At 40.0% G+C, this 11,401-nt stretch overlaps 1 protein-coding gene across 1 annotated transcript; it reads left to right on the top strand.

Annotated features, from left to right (window-relative positions):
* Positions 1-6,828: 6,828 nt before the first annotated feature.
* Positions 6,829-7,302, top strand: LOC130713139 (uncharacterized). Its single transcript, XM_057562935.1, has one exon. It carries the CDS (start codon positions 6,829-6,831, stop codon positions 7,300-7,302), a length of 474 nt encoding a protein of 157 aa, XP_057418918.1.
* Positions 7,303-11,401: the final 4,099 nt, after the last annotated feature.

Raw genomic sequence — 11,401 nt, 5'->3', positions numbered from 1 at the left:
CTCTAGTAATGAGCACCAAGCCCGAAGAGGAGTCCTTGAGGTTGAAGCTTATGATCAACTCATGGCCTCCAACAAGCAACTCTCCAAGCAAATGAATGAAATTCAAAATCAAATGAAGACGACCAAGGTGATTGGTGGTCGAGTTGCCAAAGTGGAGTGTGTGACTTGTGGAGGGCCACATGACAGTGAAGAATGCACCGAGACTAGACCGGAGGAGGAAGTGAAGGTCATGGGTCAAGCTCGGAATGACCCGTTTTCAAATACTTACAATCCAGGATGGAGGAACCACCCTAATTTCTCTTGGAGGCAAGTAATAATGGGCAAGGAAGTAGCTTTCAAAGGAAATTTCCTAGTCAAGGGTTCCAAGGCCAAAGCTCAAGACAACCTCAAGAGCGAGGAGAAGTTGAAGGTGGTGGTAGCAAGAAAAGCTTAGAGGAGTTGGTGGAAACTTTCATCAACCGAACGGAGAACAATTACAAGAACCAAGAGGCGGCTATCAAGAATCTTGAGAATCAATTTGGCCAGCTGGCCAAGCAAATAGCCGAGAGACCTCCAGGTAAGTTTCCTTCCGACACTATCCCCAATCCTAAGCAAGAAAATGCCTCTGTTGTGACCACTAGAAGTGGGAGAGTGATGAATGAATTGAAGAAAAAAACTGAGGGAGAAAAGAGAGAGGAGATAGTTGAGGGGGAAGTAGTTGTGCCTATCAAGGCGAGAGAGATAACTGACCTTACTCCTGAAACTAGCAAGGTTCCATTTCCTAAAGCCTTGGCTAAGAAGAGCTTAGATAAAAAGTTTTCAAAATTTGTTGATGTTTTCAAAAAGCTCCACATTAGTATTCCTTTTGCCGATGCTTTGGAACAAATGCTTATATATGATAAGTTTATGAATGATATTCTGAATAAGAGAAGAAGGTTGAAGGGAGTAGATGAGACAGTGTTGATGACGGAGGAATGTAGTGCCATTTTACAGCGGAAAATGCCAAAGAAAAGAAGAGACCCCGAGAGTTTCACTATTCCGGTGGAAATTGAAGGCATGGCGGATGTGGAAGCCTTGTGTGACCTCGGAGCGAGCATCAATTTGATGCCGCTCACCATGTTTGAGAGGCTAAGCCTAGGAGAAGTTACTCCAACCATGCTCTCCTTGCAAATGGCGGATCGATCCCTCAAGACTCCATATTGGATTGTGGAGGATGTCATGGTGAGGGTGGACAAGTATGTGTTCCCCGTGGATTTTGTTGTGCTTGATATGGAGGAGGATGAGAAGATTCCTCTCATTCTTGGTCGACCTTTCTTAGCTACTGGTAGAGCTAAGATTGACGTTGACAAGGGTCACCTCATTCTCCGTGTTGGTAAGGAAAAGGTACGATTTTCTGTTTTTAATCCTATGATTGAGACTAACCATGATAACGATTTTGTCTGTGATGTGATTAGAAGCAAATTGAAGGTTCCAGAAGAGACCCCCAAAGCTAATGAAAAAGCTGATGAGTTTCATCCGGCTCTCATCAAGCTTGTTAGTGGTAACAAGTATGGGGGGTCTAAGTACGAGAACTTACATGCTCACATGGTGAAGTTTACCCAAGCTAGTTCCCTTGCTAAGATTGAGGGTGTTTCAAGTGATGAAGTGAAGATTAAACTCTTCCCTCATTCTTTGACAAGGGAAGCTAGAGCTTGGTTTGATGAGCAGAAGGACATAGTCTCATGGGAAGATCTACTTCAAAGGTTTTGTGCAAGGTTTCTTCCTTGCACTTGTGGTAAGTTAATCAATGGAAATGAATTTCCTTCCTAACACCATAGGAAGGAGAGTCCACCTAGGACTATAACCTAGGGCTAAATGGGAGACAACCCATTCTTTTTCTTTTTCTCTTTTCCTCTTTTATTAGTGTAGCATTTTAGGTGCTTAAATTAAAATAAAAAAAAAGAAAGGGAATTTTTTTTTGAAAAAACTGGGCTGAGCGCCTAGGCGCCAATTCACCAGCGCCTAGGCGCCAATTAGATACAGAGGTACTGCCTTTGGAACTGGCACGAGCGCCTGAGCGCTCCCCTCGAGCGCTCTTGTGCGTGTTTTTTGCCCAGATTTTGAGTTTTAAAACCCCAAATTTTCATTTTCCCACTCTTAACTCTCATTTCTTCATAAAAATCGCACCCACTCTCTTCATACCCCATTTCTACTCTTCATTTCTCACTTGCACACAAATTGGCTCTCCCATTTGCTTCAAAGTTTTGCATTGCATCAAGCTCATTCCACTTGCACCCACTCACTATCAAGTCAAGGTAAGTTCTATCTTTCACTTTCCTTCATCATAGTTCATGGGTTTTGCAATGCATGCTTCTTTTGGGTTAGGGTGAGTGATTTCTTCTTAATGCAAGTTGGGTGTGGGTTGTTTATGTTCATAGTGGGTTGATTTTGTGCTTAATTAGAAAGGGGTTGTGAATTTGTGAGAGTTGGGTAGTTAGGATTTTGTGGTTTAGTGTAGTTTAGTTTTTGCTTACCAAGTGTTTGTTATAATGCCTCAGTGAGTTCTTTTAGTCGATTTTTGGCAATTGCTTCTGTGGTTGTCTATTTCTCTTTGCCAAAATCACTATGAGGCTTGTTGGGTGTTCTTAGGTAGTTTAATTTTTACTTTTGTACAAAGTTTCTCCTCTTAATTTCTTTTTATTTTTGAACTAACGTTTCTAACGTTTGTGGCTTGTGTATGTGCTAACAATTGTGCAGATGCCTGCAAAAAGAGCAAGGACCAACACAAGAGCTGCAGCTTCTTCCTCCACCTCCCGGAGCTTTGATCGCCCCCGCTTCCTATCATTGATTATGGAAGAGTTTTACCGCTCTCACCTAGCACACAATGAGTGGGGAGTTCTTTATCGGGAGGGAAGGAGAGACCTCTTGGGCATGCAAGAAGCCATGGAGAAAAGGAGGTGGAAAAATTGGGTCAACCCCATTCCCTTTGCTTGTGAGGTCATGGTGAGGGAGTTCTATGCGAACACCTACTCTGACAATCAAGAGGATAGGTCCAGGCCACCGGTGAACTCATCTTGGTTTAGGGGGGATGTGATTGAGTACCATCCTTCAATCATCCGAGAGCATCTTGGTCTCCTCACGGAGGACCAAGAGAAGGAGCGCTTCCTCGAGAAGGCCACCTATCATGAGCTCTTAAAGGAGAAGTCACCGGAGATCTTAGAAGACATGAAGGCAGTGCTTGTTAGGCCTGGGCGGGAATGAGAAGCAGTTGATGATGAGATTATTTTTGTGAGGAGGAAGGATATGACACCGCTGGCCAGAGTTTGGGCTGAATTTTTGCAGGATTCCCTCTTTCCTAGCTCTAACAAATCTGAAGTTAGAGAGGTTGCCATGGTTGCCATCTACTGCATTGTGAAAGGCCATCCTATGGACGTGGCTACAATCATTGTTGCTAGGATTTATTCCCTCTACAATGGGAGTAAAGATAAGCATCGTCCCTTTTTCCTCATTTGATTTGTTCCCTAATTCATGCAGTGAGGGACAAGGCTAGGAGGCCAGTCTTTGTTATTGAGAAGAGGTTGTCGGTTGCACCTCAACTCAGTAAGGAGAGGATCACTCAGCTTTATCAAGAGTGGATGGCAAGAATGCCTCTAGAGGAGGAAGAGGAAGAGGACCCTAAGGAGCCAGCGGAAGAAGAAGAAGATGAAGTAGAAGAAGAAGAAGAGGAGGAAGAAGAAGAAGAAAATGTTGAGGTGGTGAATGAGATGGTTACTCCACCACGTGCTGACCCTTCTCCGGCTTGGATGGAGGCCGCTTTCGGGCGGATGTTTTTTAGGAAAGATCGCCTACACAGGGATCTTGACCTCCATTGGAGGGGAGGTAGCACATCAGACCCCAGGTACAATGGCCCCATGGATTTCAATACCTTGGAGCAGGGGATGATATATTTGAGCTTAATGCATGATGCCGGTGTTCATCCGGATAATGGTGATGGAATGGGTGACCATGACCCCATGGAGTGACTATGTGGAGGTATTCCTACTCTTAGTTTAGGTCATGCGTCTTTAGAATATTTTTCATTTGTAGATTTTGTTTTTCTTTTTATCATGCATTGTTTAGTTAGTTTTATTTTTCTTGGGTCTTTTACTTCCCTATACTCACATGCTTTTAGCTATAGTTTTGCTTCCCTACTTGTGCTGTTGTCGAAAATGCTTTTGTGAATACTTGTTGTTGTTTGTGGGGATGAGTGATTGCATGTTTGGGGAAGAGAGGAGGAGACTTCGGTCTTCCGAGTGTTTCTTAAGAAAGGAGTCGGTGTGAGTCCATTAAGGGTCTATCTTTGACCCTTCACTTTAAAAATTCTCTAGAGGATCCTGACTCACTAGCAATTCTTGGTTCTGCATTAATTTCACTCATAGCATGCTTTGTGATTCTTGCTTTATTCTTGAGACTTGTAGGATTTCTTGAGATTCTGAATTTGTTGGTTGAACATTACCCTTAGTTGTCCCATTGGAGCTTAATTGAAGAATTTATTGTAGCCAAGTGATTGGGACGGGTGTTAGGTTGGAATATTGGGGAGTGTTGGTCCTTGTTACATTTGAATGGAGCTGAAAAAATTGTGAAATGGTCTCTTGCCCCAAATAAAAATCATTGAAAAAAAGTAGAAAAAGAACTCCTAAACAAAAGTTGGAGTTGGAAAAGAAAGAAAAAAAAGAAAGAAAAATTGAAAAGGGGGTGCAAGAGGCTTGTGTTGAAAAAGTTGTTGTGAAAAGCTCCGGGGTTTTAGAATTGGACCACACTCAATGTGCTTGTAAGCCTAGAATTCTCTTAGGGACTAACCACCATCGTGTTTTACCAAGCCAATGTTTCAACCCTTTTGAAAGTCTCTTTGAATATTCGCATGTTTGATCTTTGTTGCTATTGAGTGAATGACATTCAGAACCTATGAACTTGCTTGTGTGCTTAGTGCACTAAATTAACATCTCATCCTAGGATTTGTAGATCTAAATGCTTCCCATGAATGGACTCTACACTCTTCTCTTTTCAATAGATGCATGAAGTAGGTTGTTGGGTCTTTCTCTTGGAACTAGCTGTGATTACTTTGTCCCCCTGTTTTTGTGAAGTATTCCTTGTTGAAAGCACTTGTTTGGGAGCATTTCTTGCGCTTGAGGGCAAGCGAGTATTATTTACGCTCGAGGGCGAGCTTCCGTTGAGTATAGTGGTGTGATGACCCTATTTTAGTAGTGTTTTTAGGGTCATTTCTTTGTTTGTTTTGAGTCTTTTTGTTGAGTCTCATGTAGTGTTTCATGAATTTTTATCTTTCTTTGAGTCTTTACTTTGTTTTGTTAATTTTGTAGTTTTATAGGGACTTTTCTTACATTTTAAGTAAAGTTTAGGACTTGCATGATTTTCTTATGTTATTTGAGGGTCCTTTTTGCTAACAAAGCTCTTTGAGCCTCTGGATATTTGCCTTGACTTGTTGGTTAGGTTTTGAGATCATAAACTGAAGGAAAAAGAAGGCCAAGGAGCATGGAATTGAAGGAGGACTTAAAGAGGCTTGAAGAGGAGTTACAAGAAGCCAAAAAGTCTTTTCCAGCGAGCTTGAGCGCCTAGGTGCTGAGAATTGGCGCCTAGGCGCTAGTTGAATTTCCTGAAGCTTTTGGAATTGGCGCCCAGGCGCTGGGAATTGGCGCCTAGGCGCCAATTGCCTTCCAGAGGCAGGTTTCTGCCATGGAATTAGCGCTCAGGCGCTCTGAATTGGCGCCCAGCCCAGACTCGTTTATTTTGTGTATAAATAAGGCTTAGGCCAATTTCTTTGAGGAATTAGTCATTTTTACTCATTTTAGGTCAAGTTTGAGAGCTGAGGAGAACCTTGGGGCTGTAGGAAGGCTTCCAACTTGTATTTTTCTCAGGTTCTTATTACATTTTATGTATGAATTCACTAGCCATGAGTGGTTAGTTCCCTTTTTTGCTTTGGGTTAAGAGATTCTATGAAGTTTTAGTTTGTTAAATCCTATCTCTATGCATGAGTTCTTGATTTACCTTGTATTTCAATTCCATTATGCATGTTTAGCTTTGGTGCACCCTTGCTATAGGTTAGATTATAATCAAATGGAAGTTTGTTATGATTTAGGGACATGAATTGGAATAGGTCCTTCTATGCTTGCTCCTAGGAATAGATTGAGGGTAGGATTTTGTTGGCCTGAATATGTATGCTTAAAAACCTCTTATGAATGATTAAGTACACAAGGAATTGGGCTTACCTTTCAATTTAAGAGAATTACTTTTGTGAGGAATCAACTAGTAAGTACATAGGCTAAAGCAACAAGAGAGAAATCAAGATGTCACATGCATAGGATAGGTGGACTAAAGTGGATTAGATCATCAACAACCCAAGGCAATTTTCCATCAATTGTTAATTTCAACATTTTTAACATTGCTCTTTTGCAAAACCTTTGTTACCAACAACCAAAACCAATTTCAGAATTTTACTGTTTTAAGAACTTGCAAACTTTAAGCTTAAATCCACAATTCTCACTCACAATCCCTGTGGTTCGATATTTTAAAACCCGAAGGTTTTTGTACACTTGCAGATTTACCAACAACGCTCTGCCTGTTAACTCGCACCGCTTCGGCTGCAACTTAGCCTCTTCTGAAGCTTGCTCCCGGTGTTCTGCGCCACGGGAGGATGGGATTCATGGCCTGCGGGACTGTCCGCTTTCAAAGAAATTATGGGGAAAACTAAGAGCTTGGAGTTGGAGGAATTTTTTGACCTTTGACTTGGCGGAATGGATCAAATTCCATGCCATAGGGAGAAATGCAACCCGTTTTCTGGTTGGATTGTGGAATGTTTGGAAGTGACGCTGTAACATGATTTTAGATTCATATACTTGGTCGTTGGAGACTGCTTGGCGGAAGTTGTGCCAGGAACATGATGAGTGTATTCGAATCCTTGAACCAGACCTCATGCACGATGATAATCACCAGCTCATGGCTCGGTGGCGGCCCCCTTCTGCTGGATTCTTAAAACTGAACAGTGATGGTAGCTATAAAGAAGACGCACAAGTCATGGGTGGAGTAGGACTGATTAGAGATTCTTTAGGTAAATGGATTTGTGGATTCATATCTACCTATAGGGAGGCAACCAACAGTCCATTCCTTGCAGAAGCTTTGGCTATGAGAGATGGTCTTATACTAGCTTGGGAGCGAGGTGTCCGGAATATAATTTGCAATTCAGACTGTCAAGAGCTTATGCAGATAGCAAGGGACTCAGCACGAGCAATTCACCATGTTCATGGGTGGGTTCTAACAGAGATCCAAAACTTGTTGTCAAGAAGTTGGTGAGTGGAGTTGTATTAGTGTTGTCGCGACGTGAACGCAACATCAGACTTGTTGGCAAAACAAGGCTCGTTACTCCCCATGGCAGATTCAAGGTTACTGGAGACACCATCTCAGGAGCTAGAAGTTCTTCTTCTGAAGGACGTTATTTGGATTAGTTAATTTCTTGTTCTGTTAATTTTCCGATGTATCAAAAAAAAGTTGATCATATTTTTTCATCATCTTATCCTTGATTTTTGTGCATTTAATAATTAAAGAGTAAACTAATAATATATCGTTGAAACATGACATAGTCAATTTTTTTTACAACTAATAGGATGCATTCCCATCTAGGAACCTTCACATCATAATTTTGACATCTCAATTAAAAACCTATTTTTTTCATTGTTCTGGTCATGTTTTTTTTTGTGTCATATTTTTATTGGTGGAACTTGGAATTAAGACGTGAATTTAAGGACAAAATATCTCAATCAAGGATAATAGGTAGGATAAGATGTAAAATATCTAAAATTTCCAATAAAAACATATTTTATTGTTATAGTTTATCCATAACAAATTGCAAGAGGCCCTTAGCAGAATTTATTTTTCATTCTCAATACTCAGAATCTGGCACTGGGAAAATAAGACATGTACCAAGATAAGGACTTGTTTATGAATTTATCACTCTAACCTGAGAGGAAGTAATGAAAATTAAATAAAACAATAACTCAGCAAAGATACGAACAGACGCATAAGTCCTTGTAACAATCATATTTAATATTGTTGGCGAACATTGCACAGCTTGAAATGCATGGACTTGGAGAAATATCAGTCTTGCAATTTCCATGTACAGCCAAGCATGTCCGATAGCCTCGAGAGGGCGGCGAACATTCGTAAACACAGGTGCATAACCCGTTTTCACAAACCTGAGCTGATACCCTCTTATCATGTTTGGCACCGCAAAAATTATGACATTTTACATCGCCATCTGAACAAGTATAAACTTGTGAGCATAATTGACCTTCCACCATTTTCAATCGCGCTACGCTCCCAGTGATTCAGAAAGAAGGAAGAGATTAGTGATATAACATGACACATATCATTTGTACTAATTGTACTTTAACTCATATTATCACATTATTAAATAAGATACTTACCTGCGGTAACCAAAGCTAGGAAGACAAAAGAATGAAATAAGTGTAAGGTACTGGGTGCCATTAGAGAAATCGTTTTTTGAGTTTATCAATCTTTCTTTTGTGAATTGAAATCTTAGTTCATTTTTATGTGCTATTTATAAGTCCATAATACGCTGCCATTGATGTAGCAATGATGATAGGAGCTGATATCATGGAGATCCGATCATGGGAGAATGAAGGAAGGAATCTGAACGCATTGGGAGAGGAATTGAAGAGATGACCATTTCGGGTGCATTTAAAGAAATTAAGGTGCCAGTAATAAATGAGATTAAAGCGCCTGCCAATCAGTTGTAAGACTGAATTTCGAATTCAACTATGAGGGACTCTATTTCATTATTTATGGAGTTACTTACTGGGAAATTTTACCGTACCCGAGGCTATTATGCTGGTATGATACTGTATCGAGGTGGTCCAATGTGGACGTTGCACGTGTCACGTCTTATAATTTCCATACATGTTTTAATAATAAACTCTGAAGGACCGGAAAAAGAGGATTAGGGTGGTTAAGATTCGAGTAACCATTTAAAAATATGTAATCTTGAGGGATTTAATGTGTGAAAACATATTTTTTACCCCAAATCAAACCAGGGTTAGTTTATGAGTATGGGTGATTAGGGTTTTTGGAAGTGTGATTTTTCTCATTACTGTTTTGCAATTATTTTTTAGTTGTTAGAATCTTATACTATAAATATTTTCGTAACTAAGAAATAGTAACTTCTATAAGTGTCATCCCTCATGCTTTGTCTTCCTTGACATTTCTTCCTTTCTCATACTATTCTTTATAAGTACATGATGTCATATTTTATTTTCTAAAGTTTTTAGAATTTCAAATTTTTCCTCGTTATTAATTTTTAATTTCTCTACATTATTTACTCTCATAATTAATAAAGGAATTTGAAATTACTTTTTTAAATCATGGTGCAAATTGTTACAACCAATAAATAATTGATCTAAATCTTTACTATTATAGAAAAATATTAATTTTATGTATCAAAAAGAAAAAAAAATTAATTTTTCACCTGAAATCTTGACATTTTATTTATTAACATTAATATCAATTAAGTGAGATTTTTTTTAAAGTCAAATTTATATTTTGATTAATTTCACACGTATATTTTTTAGATCAAAAGGCAACAAATTAATAATGCCTTTATGGCTTTTGTATTAAATATAATATAATTAAAATGTCATATTTTATTTTCTAATTTTTTGGAATTTAAATATTCAATTTTATCCTCATTATTATTTTTTATTTTCCAAATATTATTTATTCTCATAATTCATAATGAAATTCAAAATTAATTTCGTTAAATCATGGTAAAAAATTGTTACAACCAATAAATAATTGATCTAAATATTTACTATCATAGAAAATTATTAAATTTTCACAAAACTCCGGGCATTTTATTTATTAACTTTAATATCAATTAAGTGAGAAAAAAATTAAAAAAGTCCAAGCTTATATTTTAATCAATGTCACAAGTATGTTTTTGAGATCAAAAAAATTAATGCCTTAATGACTTTTCTCATGAATTTCGAAATATAATAATGGCACAAGTTAATATAATTACAGAATAATTAAAATATATTATTTTTTTAGAAAGGAAAAATTATATTAGCAAAAGCTTGAAAGCTACACTCAGGCAGGGATTACAAACAACCCAGATACAACAACAACAAAAAGACCATTAGAGGCCGCAAAGCGACACAAAGAAACCCAAAACACTACAACCCCAACAAAAACATCATAGAAAGCCATAAGCAACTAGAGAATGCCAAACGGAAACACAGACAACTCCAGCAAAAACCCTAGAAACAAACACCCAAGGAAAGCAAAAGAAAAGCCCCGAAAGAAAAGCCTAAACAAACAACCCCGCTAAGGATCTCCATAGCGTCTCGGGTGGTTAGCAATGAGGTGGCTGCAAGGCCCCTAATGGCTTCCTCATCAGACCCAACAGGGACAGCCCCTAGCTGCTTGACAAAAAGAAAATCCCTACGAGCTCTCTTCAAAGCTCTATCATAACCACAGGCTTCAGGAAGAATCAAAGAAGAGCCCTCATCTGCCTAAACCTCGACCCTTGGTACCTCAACAACCTCCTCAATCGAGTATCCTAAAGCAAGCTGCTTACCTGTTGCCGGGATTTTCCTTGGCCGTCCTCTTTTCCTCCACTTCGTCACCACGACCTCCTTAGCAACTGCCAAGACCTCGCCAACACCACCACAACCAGAAAGAGGGGGAGAGCAAGGGGCCTCCAAACTGCCAACAAGGGACTGGACAGAGGCCTCTAAAACCAATTCTGGTAACAGTGTCGGGCAACCTCCATCAAATCCAACCGAAGGATCCCACCGTCTTGACACCCAGGGGTGAGGGTCTCTGGATACAGGAAGGCTGGCGGGCAACAAAGAAAAGGAGAGACCCGAGGGAGACCTAAGATCATCCTCTCTCCATCAGTAGAAATAACCTTATCATGGTGAGCCTTCGAAGACCTTCCCGTGCCAAATCCTCCAGCCAAGGCGGACGAAAATGGAGGTATGCCCACAACTTCATTCTAACTAGGCCCACCCGTCCTTGGGAACTTCGCAAGCGCCTCCGACAGAGATGATCGACCCCCTAGAGCACCATTGAACAGGGAGATGGCAAGAGAAGTCAGTTTCAGGGACGAGTAACAAACGAACCCAAAACAAAAATCCCTCCTAATCCTCCTTCGTTTCTGAACAAAGACATTCTTCAGACTTCCGATTTGGCCAAAGAGGCCCTGAATATGATAGTAATTGGCGAATTTAGAAATCCCATCAATGAAGAGTGTAAACGACGGCAAGGCAGACCCATCCCGAACCGCGTCGTCCCTTGCCGCATCCCCATTTTCACCTCCATCATCCTCCAGGTCGACTCGCCGTGACCTAGAGGCAGGGGAAGGAATCCCAGGTAA

This window comes from Lotus japonicus, chromosome 4 (assembly GCF_012489685.1).
Source record: "Lotus japonicus ecotype B-129 chromosome 4, LjGifu_v1.2".
NCBI lineage: Eukaryota > Viridiplantae > Streptophyta > Magnoliopsida > Fabales > Fabaceae > Lotus > Lotus japonicus.
This window is presented reverse-complemented; position numbering and strand designations above follow the sequence as displayed.

Coding starts and splice junctions, on each gene's coding strand:
- LOC130713139 (XM_057562935.1), top strand. CDS start 6,829: ATGATTTTAGATTCATATACTTGGTCGTTGGAGACTGCTTGGCGGAAG.